Below are 14,949 nucleotides of genomic sequence, written 5' to 3' on the forward strand. Positions count from 1 at the left end.
ATTTGTTTGGAAAAATCTATTTCTAACCCAATCTATTTCCAATGATATGTGTAAGGATGGAATGGAATCTATTCTGTATTCCAACTGAAAATCTGATTACAAATTTTAAAACAAAAGATAGAGACAAAAGAGAAATAGGGAAGAGCTTGTCCTTTTTTTTTTTTTTTTTTTTTTTAATTAACAAAATTGACAGTCTAGTTCACTGGGGGTTCAAAGGGCTTCCCTTCCACTGGGGAAGAGCCTTGTCTTGATGGTTGTCAGCTACCGTGTATGATTGGTTTCAGGGTCATCTTTCTCCACTTGTCTCTTGCTCATTTGTCTACCATAAACTACGTATGTGGAGGAGAAAAGCAGAGAAAGCTATGCTTAGCTGCACCATCAGATGAAGGGGAAATCGAAGGATCAAAGTAGACAAGCAATGAAAACAAATGTGTCAGGGGTCAGAGAGATGGCTCAGTACTCAGTGGTACCTGTGGCTCTTGCCACAGGTTTGATCATGGTTTGATTCCCAGCACCCAAATGGCAGCTCACAACCATCTGTTAGCTCTAGTTCCAGGGGATCCAATGCTCCTTACTGAGCTTCATGGACATCAGTGATGTATGTTGTACATGAATGCAAAGCACCCGTAAAACATAAAATAAAAAAGTAAAACCAAAGGCAAATACAACTGTGCTGTGAACAGTCCCAGCTGTGTGTTCTCTTAATAAGAATGCATCCTTTTTTCCTTAGGCTGCAGAGTTCTGCATTACCATTCACTCTGAGGGTGAATATCCCTTTACCAAAACACTTGTCATGAAGAATAAAGCATCGAAGACTGCAGAGATAGTTCAGTGTATCAGAGCACTTTACGATGCAAGCATGAGAACATGGGTCCCATCACATTTTTGAGAACCTGAGTATGGCCATGAGAGCCTGTAAAACCAGCGCTGTCAGAGAAGGAATGAGGCAGAAAGTGATAAAGCAGGGCATGCGACAGCTTCCTTGGTCTTTGATCACATATCAGCATGCACATACACAAATACACACACACACACACACACACACACACACACACACACACACAGAGGGTGAGGCAGACAGTGACAGACAGACAGACAGACACAAACACACAGAGAAAGACAGACAGACACAGAGACAGACAGACAGACACAGAGAATAAAACCCACATATATTATCACCTGATAAATATTATCAGGTATTTATTTATATTGAGTGTTGGGTTTAAGTTCTTGAACTAGTTGTGAAGGCAGCCAGAAAAGGCTTTTGCAGGACACCATCTTGAGAGAAGTCAGAGAGAAGGGAGAGGTAGATGTTGACTTCAGAGACCCAGCAAGTTGGGAAGAGGACGAGTTGAGCAGCACAGCTCAGTCCCAGGAGAGCATGGTGTAAGGCTTTGTCTCGAGGGCTCTCATAAGGGAGGATAGAGCGGACACCCAACAAGCTGAATTGCTTCAGCCCTTCTGTGTGTTCTGGAAGTGTCCATGCGTGGCTCTGTGATTACACAGATATCTGTACGTGGACCTGCTTTAGAATTAAGGTAAGAATGAGGCTGCTGTTGGCTCACATGGGGTAGAGGTGACCGGACTGTAAGAGGCAACAGGATATATATCTATAAATTTAAAGCTGAAATCTGTGCATTGGTTCCCTGATAGCAGGCAGAGAAAGCAACGCTTTGGTAGGGAGGCTGAGAGCACATGGGCTGGAGGGAACTTTGTGAAAGGTGAAGGGAAATGATTGGGGAGATTGCAGAAGTTCTAATCATGAGACCAGGGCTGAGAAATGTGAAGTGTTCTGACACGGACTGCAGACTCCCTCTGGATGTGAAAACACGTCTGAGTGGTCACAGGACCTAGTTACTTGTCCTGGGCTCCATATTGGCAGCAAGGGCAACTTGGCAGGTGGAGAGGAAAACCAGTTTTCTTCTCAAAACCAGTTCTCAAAGAACTGTTTTTCTTTCAAGAAGAAAGCCATGGACTGATGAGTAGGAATGAGAATGGAAAGAATGTTTTATTGAGCATAGGTTACATAGCGGTTACTGTGCTAGCAACTCAAACATATGCTCTGGTCCCGCAGACACTGTTCAATTTTTTTCCCCTTCATAAGTGTAGGGCGACTTTGTCTTTCTTCCTAGAAGATGTTCTCTGAGCCGAGTCCACCCAGAACCTTCACAAAGATTATTGGCTTGCCAGTCCACCCTTCTTTCTAACCATACACAAGCCTATGTCTGAATGAAGCAGGATGCTCCACAAATAAAACAGAATAAAACAACAGTTATTGCTCAAAATTTGCTCTCTGAAAGATCATGCTGATGAACAGAGAACGATATGCTGGAAAAAGATGAAATTGCCTGTTAGTTTCCAAACAGCAAAAACTTAAATCCTCTCCATGCCTGAAATAATGACCGTGCTTTCAATTTGGGTCATTAGAGTCTTGGTTCCCTGGGATGAGCACAGAAAACCTCATCTCAGGCACATGGGCCAGACCACCACTTCTTAAGAGTCTTTTGCCCTCAAGAACCTGTAATCAAGGAAGGAATGCAGAGAATTAGAGAAATAATCTTCTCCAAGGAAGAAGGCACCAACTTGCTATCCAAAACGAAATAGCCCTGAAGACATACATACAAGTGACATTATACAGATTGTGTAGGTATCTTTAGAAATATATATGCATGTAATAGCAATTAAAGAAAAAGATTCTATGAATTTGAAAGAGAGGAGGGATATTTTTGAGAGTCTGGATTGAGGAAAGACAGAAGAGAAATGGTGTAACTATATTATAATCTCAAAAATAAAAAACGAAAAAGTTTAAAAAAAGGTCTTCTGTTTATCTACATAAATGAACCAAGTGGCGAGGTCAGAGGCCTTTCCAGTCTCGCTCGTGTCAGTTCCTCATTGGTGACGTGTGGTAAGTGAACCTCATGTGCCTCTCAGCACAAAGCAGGGAAAAGCCCTTGGATCATCACTCCCTCCACGAAGAATAAAAAGTGTGTAGCCTGTTTGAAGTGATGCTTAATAAATGTGATTGATTCCTCGGTGCTGTGTTAATGCTCAGATATACTGTATTCCTGGAATATCAATGTCCTTTTAGGGTCTGATATCTAAGTCAGTTAGTATTCTAGAAAACACATCCACAATGTGTGTGTGTGTGTGAGTGTGTGAGTGTGTGTGTGTGTGTGTGTGTGTGGTGTGTGAGTGTGTGTGTGTGTGAGTATGTGTGTTGTGAGTGATCAGTCACTATAAGTATGGCTTTAAGATGTTTGTAAAAGTTAAGGGTTTAGGGTGAATGAGTGCTCAAAAATCTTTATTGAAAGGAAAAGTATCTGGCATCCAGCCATCCCCACCCCCCACCTCTCAGCTACTTTGGACTGAGAATATTTCAGAACCATTGTCCATTGCTCTATGTTAGCTTCCACTGCTTCTCTTCTCTTTTATTCCTCACCTTATGGTTTGCTGCTAACATTCAAGGTCCAGCTCCCCACGCATCAATGACTCATCCTGTGTACGGTTTGATTGTTTGTCACTGAGGTGTGCAGAATGATGTCTCTCATTGGAGCGTAGATCATCTTTCTCCTTTGTGTTTCTTGTTTACATATTCAAAGAAGATGGAAGGTGTGGAAAGCTACAAAAGCTCCCAGTGATAGCACAAAAAATACATATTTTCTCCCAGCTCTGTAACTGGAGGATTGACATCTGCAGAAGGTTTTCTGGGTATGACTACTTCAAACCACACTGTTGTAAGTCACACAGTCTTCCGCTTGCTGGGCATCCCCGGCTTAGAGGACAAGCACATGTGGATTTCCATCCCCTTCTTCATTTCCTATGTCACTGCCCTGCTTGGGAACAGCCTGCTTATCTTTGTTATCCTCACAAGAACTAGTCTCCATGGACCCATGTACTTCTTCCTCTGCATGCTGGCGGGGACAGACATTGTGCTGTCCACATCCACAGTTCCCCAGGCCTTGTCCATCTTCTGGTTCCATGCAGGGGAGATCTCCCTGGATCGCTGCATCACTCAGCTCTTCTTCATGTACTCCACCTTCATCGCTGAGTCTGGGATCTTGCTGGTGATGGCCTTTGACCGCTTCATTGCCATTTGCTACCCGCTGAGGTACAGCACTATTTTCACAATCTCCCTAATTGGAAAAATTGGAGTGGTCATCTTTCTGAGAAGCTTTGTTACAATTTTCCCCGTAATATTTCTTGTGAAAAGATTAACTTTCTGCAAAAATAATATTATTCCACATACCTACTGTGAACACATAGGCGTGGCTAAATATGCTTGCAACAATATCCGAGTAAACTTTTGGTATGGAATTTTCGTTTTAATGTCAACAATAACTTTAGATGTTTTTTTAATTTTTGTTTCCTATGTGCTGATCCTCCGTTCTGTCTTCCGCATGCCTTCCCAGGATGCTCGCCACAAAGCTCTCAACACATGTGGCTCCCATGTCTGCGTCATTATCCTCTTCTATGGCCCTGGGATCTTCACAACACTTACACAGAGGTTTGGGCGCCACATCCCACCTCACATCCACATCCTGTTGGCTAATGTCTGCATTCTGGTTCCACCTATGCTGAACCCTATCATTTACGGAATCAAGACCAAGCAAATCCAGGAGCAGATTGTTCATGTCTTGTTTACAAACTATAAGTGAATTTGGGTCAAAAACTCAGTTTGTGGCATCTACAGTTTTGTGTTGAGTTATCTTTGGAGCTGGTAGATGGGATGGGTCAGCTGACACATACCTCATTGCGTTCTGCATCAGAGCAACTTAACAGGGAAGCTGAAGAATACACGCTCTGGTTCAACCTGTGAGAACACCGCCATGTTCTCACACAGTGTACTGAACAAGGTCCCTTCCATGCAGACATTGGGTAGCTAGAATTGTGTCAAGACACCATGTTCCCCTGACACTAGCATGGGGTTTGGAAGAGGATGAAGTAAATAAGGACACTCTGTTGCTTTGGAATTTGGTCCATGGAGTTTCTGCAGTTCTGGGACACTGATGATATCTCTGGGAAACTGCACAGAACATTTCATTCTTTCATGCCCTTCGTTCTAGTGAAGTGACATCCGGGATCAGTGACTCCTGGGCTCTGCACTCACTTCTTAGAACGTGAAAACTTACTTAGACTGAGTGCAGCTGTGGCTGGGGCCTGAAAGTTATGTGGTTAAACCTTTGCAGATCCACCTTGGGAAACCTGAATCTGATGACTTGTTGTGAGAGGAGAGTTCTGTGGTTCACGAGGGGTAGTGTCTGCTGCAAGAAGACTGAGGAAGTCAGGCTATCCATCTAACTGCTCTTAGGGGGCACTGACATTCGTCAGGTACTCGATCTGGCTTTCATGTGGGTTCTGAGGATGCAAACTCAGGCATGCGTGCTTTTTGCCATGAGCACTTTATGTCCTGAGCCATCTCCTTAACCCCTGTGCTCATAAGTTGACCAAAAAAAGAAAACATAACATAACAAAATAAAACAAAAAACCCAACAATTAAAAAACCAAACCAAACCAAACCAAACCAACAACAGTCAAGTTTGGTTCTGTGGAAGACTGATTTCAGATTTCCTTATGGCTACCAAATATTGGGAGACTCAAGTCTTATAAAAATGGCTTAGCATTTGCATACTACCTGTGCATGCTTTCTCTTGTATTTTAAGTTGTCTCTGGATTATTGATAACACTTAATGCAATCTATATACTGTGAATACAGTCTCTATACTGTATTGTTTAGGAGATAATTACAAAATTAAAAGATCTGCATATGTCTAATATAAAAATGTTTCTGCCAAACATTTTCTGTTATTTGGTGAATCAATTGACATAGAGTTTATAAATAAGGAGGGCTTACTCTGTACATAAACAAATTTTTACATATTAACAATATCTAGCATTTAAAAATATATAAACATTATGGAATGGATGTCATGCACTCTCTTCTACATAGAGAGCATGTTTAATAATACATGTACTTGAGAATAATAAGCTGTAGTTGAAATTCTAGTGGTTTTTGTTGTTTTCCCCTTTCTATGCTCTTTCCCCACAAAAGTGTTGTGCATTTCAGGACAATGACGTCTGAGAAGTTGAGGAAAGACTCTATTTCAAAGGACTGTGCAAAGAGCTGAGTTTAGGGGCTAAGAAAGAGCAAGAGGTACAGACTCCACCCAAGCAGATCAGATTCAGGTCAGACAGCACAAACAGACACCTGCTGAACACTGCTGAAGCCTTTCACCGCAGAGGCACATGTGACGTCATACAGAGCAAATGCTCTTTCTCTTTCAATCCCAAACTCCGTGGTCCAAATTTCTAATAATCAAGCAAAATATTAACAGAATAAAATAGCTTAATTAAAGATAGTTTTTAATGTGGCTGGGGGGGGGATGTACTTCTCTTGCAGAGGTCCTGAGTTCAGCTCTCAGCATTCATTTCATACAGCCCACAAGTACATGTAATTCTTTCTCCAAGGGATCTGATACTTCTGGCCTCCACAGGCATCTACACACATCTGCACAAAGTGCCCTCATCTGCACACATATACCTGAAAAATTAATGAAAATTGAAGTTAATAGTTATTAACTTATAAAACATGGCAGAAAATTAAAATAGAAATCATGAGAGTAAAAAAATAGGATAATGGTAACACAAGTACAAAAATATGCATTATGTAATTATGTGTAAATATTCTAGAGGATCAGTTAAGAATCTGAGCTAGAGGGGCTGAAGAGATGACTCAGCAGTCACACAGTGTACTGAACACTCTTCCAGAGGTCCTGAGTTCAATTCCTACCAACCACATGGTGCCTCACAACCATCTGTAATGAGATTCAATTTCCTCGTCTGGTGAGTCTAAAGACAGTGACAGTGTACTCACATATATAAAATTAATAAATCTTTAAAAAAATGATTAAAGGCATCTGAAGTAAGCATTCACCTAGCATTGCTTTATACATTCTACCTGTAGGAGGAATGTCATAAGCACTGAGTCAGAGAAATTATCTGAACAAAATGAAAAAACCTATACCATGAAAACACTAACCATTTGAAAGGTAATGTTGCCATATTAATAGAAATAAAAGTAGACCTTATATAGTAATTGTTCTTGAAATGCAATGTTTCTTCCTAGGGGCACCCTGTTAAGATTCAGCCAGTGAACAAAATTTGTACTCTCAGGAAAGTCACAAGTTGTTGGAAGGTTACAGGTCTCAGAAAGTACCCAAAATTAACAGGATTCACAGGGTCCCTGCTGAGGTTATGTAAATAGTGAACAACTACCTGGGAAAAAAGACTCTCTGTTCTGTCAAACTGCCTGCCAGTCAAGTCAGTGAGGATCAAGGATGTAGATTTGTGAATTTGCACTCCTACTGGGTTGTCTTTTTGTGGTCTGTATTCTTCCCCATTCTACTAGTAACCTGGTTAACCTTGTTCATTTGCTTTGTCAGACTTCGGTGGAAACATTTCTTTGTCCTGTCATTAGTGATCTGTCTGTGATGAGTAGATGTCTGTTCTCATCTCCCCAGGAAAAGTCACAACAACTTTAGAAGAATGGCCATGATTAGATTCATAATAATTATGATCTGTATTCTCCAGAAAATCATCAGTACGTGAAAAATCATGTCACTAAATGCACAACCTTAAAGTCCACTAAGAGTATTGAAATGAAGTGTGTCAAATCCAGTGTCACGGTGAAAACCTTCAATATATCACCTAATTAAAATCAGTATTCCAATTTATTTTCTTTAAAATTTCATTTTCCTTACTGAAAAAAATTCCACTGTGTATTCACGCCACATCTTTGTGTTCTAATCATCTGTTGATGAACACCTAGGACGGCCCCACTTCCTTCCTGTGAACAATACAGCAACAAGAAGTATTCAGGAAAATGGATGGCTTTAGAAAGTATTACATTAAGCAAGATGAAACAGGCTCAGAAAAAGTAAAATCTTCAGACTCTGACTTATGCAGATCCTGACTTTTAATGTTTGATGGATGTGAATAAGAGGGTATAAGGGTGGGCTATGTTACAGAATTAGACAAGAGGTCATGGATGGGTGTTGAGGGAAGAGCAGGCAATGGTCACAGGGGACATGAAGGATAGTATAAGGGTATGGGGGAAGGAAACTGCAGATACAAAGGTTGTTTTAAAGCATGCTGTGGCTTTCAGTTTAGTATTTTTTTTTTTTTTTGCAGATTGATCAGCTTACTTTATTAGGTTAATTTTTTTTATTAACTTGAGTATTTCTTATTTACATTTTGAATGTTATTCCCTTTCCCGATTTCCAGGGCAACATACCCCTAACCCCTCCCCCTCCCCCTCTATAGGGGTGTTCCCCTCCCCATCCTCCCCCCATTGCCGCCCTCCCCACAACAATCACGTTCACTGGGGGTTCAGTCTTGGCAGGACCAAGGGCTTCCCCTTCCACTGGTGTTCTTACTAGGATATTCATTGCTACCTATGAGGTCAGAGTCCAGGGTCAGTCCATGTATAGTCTTTGGGTAGTGGCTTAGTCCCTGGAAGCTCTGGTTGGTTGGCATTGTTGTTCATATGGAGTCTCGAACCCCTTCAAGCTCTTTCAGTCCTTTCCCTGATTCCTTCAAAGGGGGTCCTGTTCTCAGTTCAGTGGTTTGCTGCTGGCATTCGCCTATGTATTTGCTGTATTCTTACTGTGTCTCTCAGGAGAGATCTACATCCGGTTCCTGTTGGCCTGCACTTCTTTGCTTCATCCATCTTGTCTAATTGGGTGGCTGTATATGTATGGGCCACATGTGGGACAGGTCCTGAATGAGTGTTCCTTCTACCTCTGTTTTAATCTTTGCCTCCCTATTCCCTGCCAAGGGTATTCTTGTTCCCCTTCTAAAGAAGGAGTGAAGCATTTGCATTTTGATCATCCGTCTTGAGTTTCATTTGTTCTGTGCATCTAGGGCAATTCAAGCATTTGGGCTAATAGCCACTTATCAATGAGTGCATACCATGTGTGCTTTTCTGTGATTGGGTTACTTCACTCAGGATGATATTTTCCAGATCCATCCATTTGCGTATGAATTTCATAAAGGCATTGTTTTTGATAGCTGAGTAATATTCCATTATGTAGATGTACCACATTTTCTGTATCCATTCCTCTGTTGAAAGGCATCTGGGTTCTTTCCAGCTTCTGGCTATTATAAATAAGGCTGCGATGAACATAGTGGAGCACGTGTCTTTTTTATATGTTGGGGCATCTTTTGGGTATATGCCCAAGAGAGGTATAGCTGGGTCCTCAGGTAGTTCAATGTCCAATTTTCTGAGGAACCTCCAGACTGATTTCCAGAATGGTTGTACCAGTCTGCAATCCCACCAACAATGGAGGAGTGTTCCTCTTTCTCCGCATCCTTGCCAGCATTTGCTGTCACCTGAGTTTTTGATCTTAGCCATTCTCACTGGTGTGAGGTGAAATCTCAGGGTTGTTTTGATTTGCATTTCCCTTATGACTAAAGATGTTGAACATTTCTTTTTTTTTTTTTTTTTTTGCCCTCTCACCCCATTTATTAAAGAAACAGTAAGAAAAGATACAATGCAGGAAAAACACCAACCATCCTTCACATCAGGCCGAACAAAGCACAGTGATTTTCCCTTTCATCCCTCCACCCCCACCCTAATTCCCCAATTTCCATCCATATCAGTTTAAGTTTTGAGGTTCTTTGATTGGAGTACCAGTGAGGAGGGAGCTAGATGATCGGAGGAACTTAAATCTGGCCACCTCTAAGTCCCAGAAGAAAGGAGCTGCAGGCCCAGTCAAGCAGAAATGTGGTGGGTCTGTGCCGTGGGTGTCTACCTCCCATACTGTGTTCAAGCCCCCCAGGAAAGGTCTGGCAGTAGAACATGACTAGGTCCAGGGTACCCAGGTCAGAGTTGCGAATTCATGGCCCGCCACCAGTGCAGCATCACTAGACAGCCAGTGAGCCAATTCTCCAGTGGTGAGTGGGGAATTAGGACCTGCAGGCCAATGTATCCCTGAGGAAAAGTCCACGAGAACAATTCAAGAAACTAGTAAGAAACAAGGGCAGAAAGCTGTGGGACAAAAAGCACAGCAGACTTCCGAAGGCCAGAGATGCTTTTTCTTGAGGCCAGGATCATCCCTATCTGCCATAGTCCGTGTCTCACAAATAAGTTTGCCTTCAGTCAAGAAAAAAAAGCAGGAAAAAAAGAAGGCTCGCTGAACTTGAACCCCAGCTGTGTTCTTTTCAGACTGTAGTTCCGATCTACTCTTTTTACCTAAGAGACAGTCCCAGCTCAGAACCACAGTGCTTAAATAACAAAGTGGCTCTGGAAGAAAAATGCTATTTAAGGGGGTAACATTCCATTTGGGTACATTGCAGCCATTGGACCCCCTGGTCTGGGGAAAGCAGCTGGATTTGAGCCAGGGAGGCTGCCCACCCTAGGAAATGGGACCAAAGTCTTGCCTACAGGGCCATTCATCCTTGGAAAGGAGGCTGGGTTAAGGCCCAGGGTCCCTGTTGGTCTTGCGAAAGGAGCTGGGTTGATACCCACAGGGCCTGCTGGAGAAGAGCCCAGGTGCCCGGCAGCTGACCTGGGGAAAGCAACTTGACCCGGGCCTAACGGACCAGCAGACCTTGGGAAGGCGGCTGGACTTGGACCCTGCAGGCCAGTGGCTCTTGGAAAGTTAGCTGGGTTGGGGCCTAGTGGCCCAGAGGCTCTTGGGAAAACTGCTTGATTTGAGCCCTGAAGGCCAGCAGACCTCTGAAAGGTACCTGGATTTGAGGCCAATGTGCCAGAAGACTGAGAGAAGGCAGCTGGGTTCAGTCCTCCTGATCCTGTCCCCCTTGGAAAGACTCCAGCATTTACCCCCATGGGACCACCTGGTCTTGAGAAATGAGCTGAATTAGGACCCATGGGGCCAGGAGCCCTTGACATGGCAGATGGATTTGGCCCTGGAAGGCCAATTCCTTGAGAGCTAGGACCTGTGTTTGGGCCTATGGGGCCAGGTACTCTTGTCATGGTGGGTGGGTTTGTGCCCATGTTTCCAGAAGCTCAAAAAAGAAACTGAATTTGTCCCTAAAAGACCTGCTGCCCTTAGAATGGGGGGCAAGATCTAAGCCTTGAGGTCCAGCCATTCTTAAGTTAAGACCAGATCCTGTACCCAAGAGGCCTCCTGCTCTGTTGTCCAGATTTGGGCCTGGGCCTGGGCCCCCAGCTCTTGGATTGGGCCCAAGACCCGGTCCTAAGCCACATGCTCGTGGGTTGGGCCCCAGGCCTGGGCCTGAAACATACCAGGCCTAGGGGCCGGGTTTGTACCTAAAAAGCTTGATCTCAGATTTGGACTTGGTCCAGGACCCAGGCCCATTGGCCTGGATTGGGAGGACCAGTCCCAGAGGACAAAACACCTGCCCTCATGTTGGGTCCACATCCAGGGCCCATGGGGCCACCACTTCTAGGGTCAGGACTTGCTCCCAGGAGCCCACCTGCCCTTGGGTTGGCCATAGGGACCAGGACCAGGAAGCCCTCCTAATCTGGGATTAGACATAGGTCCTGGGCCTGGAAGAGCTCCTGTTCTAGGGTTTAAACCTGGTCCTGGTCCTGGTCCCAAAAGGCCTCCTGGCCTTGGGAAAGAAGCTGCACCTGTACCAGTGGGATTCATCCCTCTTGAAAGAAGTCATGCTTGGGTCACGAGCACCAGCAGGAAGTGTGCTGGGTTTGACGCCAATGAGCCTGATGGATTTGGAAAAGGAGCTGGATTCCTTGCAAAGGGAGCCAGGGTCCCACCAAGAGAGCCTGCTGCCATGAGGAAAGGATCTGTGTTCACACCCATCGGTGACCTGCGTTCACTGGAGGCCCTCCGTCCAGCCGTCCTCGAGGTGGCAATGAGCACGAGTCCAGGGGTTGGCCTCTCTAGGGAAAATCCGGGGTTCTTTCATACTTTCTTGGGGACGTTGGTGATAATAGGCTTGGGGCGAGTTTTGAAAAGGATCTTGTTTTTGATGAGTGCTGTCACCAAGTACTGGGTGCCAGTCTCTCGACCAAGCTCATCACAGTCCTGCTTCCCAGGAGTGTGTTTGACAAGGACTGCAAAAGGTTTCTCCAGGTGGATGATTTTCCCATACAGGATATGATGCCCCACGATCAGCACAGGGATTCCCTCAGTGGTGTAATGTAGGTCTCCCAGGAGGTTTCCAGCTAATCCGGTGCTGTAGCGAGCCTCGATCTCCCCCTGTAGCTCCATCAGCACCCATTCTGCCAGGCCTTCAGCCCCCGTACTGCAAGCAAAGGGCTGGCGGTTACAATATTTTTGAGCGGTGAAGGATGAGTAGTGTCCTGCACCTACACCACCATTAGGAGCCCAAAGGAACGCTGCTAAATACAAGTTCTTGGGAAACTGGGCAGTACTGGGAACTGGAAATAACAATTTGCACCATGAGCCTTCCTTCTTTAAAAAAGCAACTGAAAAACTGCAATGGCGGCCGCCGAGCGCGGCTCCGCGCGGCCAACGGGCGACAACCGAACCTCCCGCCGCCGTCGCCGCCGCCGCGAGCATTGCCTGCGCCGAACATTTCTTTAGGTGTTTCTCAGCCATTTGGCATTCCTCAGCTGTGAATTCTTTGTTTAGCTCTGAACCCCATTTTTTAATAGGGTTATTTGTCTCCCTGCGGTCTAACTTTTTGAGTTCTTTGTATATTTTTTTTTCTATTTTTTTTATTAACTTGAATATTTCTTATGTACATTTCGAGTGTTATTCCCTTTCCCGGTTTCCGGGCAAACATCCCCTTCCCTCCCACCCTTCCTTATGGGTGTTCCTCCCCACCTCCCCCATTGCCCTCCCCCTGACAGTCTAGTTCACTGGGGGTTCAGTCTTAGCAGGACCCAGGGCTTCCCCTTCCACTGGTGCTCTTACTAGGATATTCATTGCTACCTATGAGGTCAGAGTCCAGGGTCAGTCCATGTATAGTCTTTAGGTAGTGGCTTAGTCCCTGGAAGCTCTGGTTGCTTGGCATTGTTGTACATATGGGGTCTCAAGCCCCTTCAAGCTCTTCCAGTTCTTTCTCTGATTCCTTCAACGGGGTCCCATTCTCAGTTCAGTGGTTTGCTGCTGGCATTCGCCTCTGTATTTGCTGTATTCTGGCTGTGTCTCTCAGGATCCATCTACATCCGGCTCCTGTCGGTCTGCACTTCTTTGCTTCATCCATCTTGTCTAATTGGGTGGCTGTATATGTATGGGCCACATGTGGGGCAGGCTCTGAATGGGTGTTCCTTCAGTCTCTGTTTTTAATCTTTGCCTCTCTCTTCCCTGCCAAGGGTATTCTTGTTCCTTTTTAAAGAAAGAGTGAAGCATTCACATTTTGATCATCCGTCTTGAGTTTCATTTGTTCTAGGCATCTAGGGTAATTCAAGCATTTGGGCTAATAGCCACTTATCAATGAGTGCATACCATGTGTGTCTTTCTGTGATTGGGTTACCTCACTCAGGATGATATTTTCCAGTTCCAACCATTTGCCTACGAATTTCATAAAGTCATTGTTTTTGATAGCTGAGTAATATTCCATTATGTAGATGTACCACATTTTCTGTATCCATTCCTCTGTTGAAAGGCATCTGGGTTCTTTCCAGCTTCTGGCTATTATAAATAAGGCTGCGATGAACATAGTGGAGCATGTGTCTTTTTTATATGTTGGGGCAGCTTTTGGGTATATGCCCAAGAGAGGTATACCTGGATCCTCAGGCAGTTCAATGTCCAATTTTCTGAGGAACCTCCAGACTGATTTCCAGAATGGTTGTATCAGTCTGCAACCCCACCAACAATGGAGGAGAGTTCCCCTTTCTCCACATCCTCTCCAGCATCTGCTGTCACCTGAGTTTTTTTTTTTTTTTTTTTTTCAGCAACTATGAAAAGATTTTTTTTTATTTTTATTTTTTATTTTATTTTTTTTTTATTAACTTGAGTATTTCTTATGTACATTTTGGCAAACATCCCTTTCCCCCCTTCCTTATGGGTGTGTTCCCTCCCCACCTCCCCATTGCCGCCTCCCCCGACAGTCTAGTTCACTGGGGGTTCAGTCTTAGCAGGACCCAGGGCTTCTCCTTCCACTGGTGCTCTTACTAGGATATTCATTGCTACCTATGAGGTCAGAGTCCAGGGTCAGTCCATGTATAGTCTTTAGGTAGGGGCTTAGTCCCTGGAAGCTCTGGTTGCTTGGCATTGTTGTACATATGGAGTCTCAAGCCCCTTCAAGCTCTTCCAGTTCATTCTCTGATTCCTTCAACGGGGGTCCCGTTCTCAGTTCAGTGGTTTGCTGCTGGCATTCGCCTCTGTATTTGCTGTATTCTGGCTGTGTCTCTCAGGTTCGATCTACATCCGGCTCCTGTCGGTCTGCACTTCTTTGCTTCATCCATCTTGTCTAATTGGGTGGCTCTATATGTATGGGCCACATGTGGGGCAGGCTCTGAATGGGTGTTCCTTCAGTCTCTGTTTTAATCTTTGCCTCTCTCTTCCCTGCCAAGGGTATTCTTGTTCCCCTTTTAAAGAAGGAGTGAAGCCTTCACATTTTGATCATCCGTCTTGAGTTTCATTTGTTCTAGGCCACTAGGGTAATTCAAGCATTTGGGCTAATAGCCACTTATCAGTGAGTGCATACCATGTATGTCTTTCTGTGATTGGGTTAGCTCACTCAGGATGATATTTTCCAGTTCCAACCATTTGCCTACGAATTTCATAAAGTCGTTGTTTTTGATAGCTGAGTAATATTCCATTGTGTAGATGTACCACATTTTCTGTATCCATTCCTCTGTTGAAGGGCATCTGGGTTTTTTCCAGCTTCTGGCTATTATAAATAAGGCTGGATGAACATAGTGGAGCACGTGTCTTTTTTTATATGTTGGGGCATCTTTTGGGTATATGCCCAAGAGAGGTATAGCTGATCCTCAGGCAGTTCAATGTCCAATTTTCTGAGGAACCTCCAGAC

At 44.3% G+C, this 14,949-nt stretch overlaps 1 protein-coding gene and 1 pseudogene across 2 annotated transcripts; one reads left to right on the forward strand and one right to left on the reverse strand.

Annotated features, from left to right (window-relative positions):
- The first annotated feature begins 3,710 nt into the window (after window positions 1-3,710).
- Window positions 3,711-4,655, forward strand: LOC116894040 (olfactory receptor 52B4-like). The gene has a single exon (XM_032895760.1). The coding sequence runs from the start codon at window positions 3,711-3,713 to the stop codon at window positions 4,653-4,655; it is 945 nt and encodes a 314-aa protein (XP_032751651.1).
- A 5,406-nt stretch (window positions 4,656-10,061) lies between these two features.
- LOC116891802 lies at window positions 10,062-12,249 on the reverse strand (annotated as a pseudogene). Its single transcript, XR_004386862.1, has one exon. The product of XR_004386862.1 is annotated as a decreased expression in renal and prostate cancer protein-like (transcript).
- Window positions 12,250-14,949: the final 2,700 nt, after the last annotated feature.

This window comes from Rattus rattus, chromosome 2, assembly GCF_011064425.1.
Source record: "Rattus rattus isolate New Zealand chromosome 2, Rrattus_CSIRO_v1, whole genome shotgun sequence".
Classification (NCBI taxonomy): domain Eukaryota; kingdom Metazoa; phylum Chordata; class Mammalia; order Rodentia; family Muridae; genus Rattus; species Rattus rattus.

What these genes read in the sequence shown, in the direction of transcription:
- LOC116894040 (XM_032895760.1), top strand. Translation starts at nt 3,711, where the DNA reads ATGACTACTTCAAACCACACTGTTGTAAGTCACACAGTCTTCCGCTTG.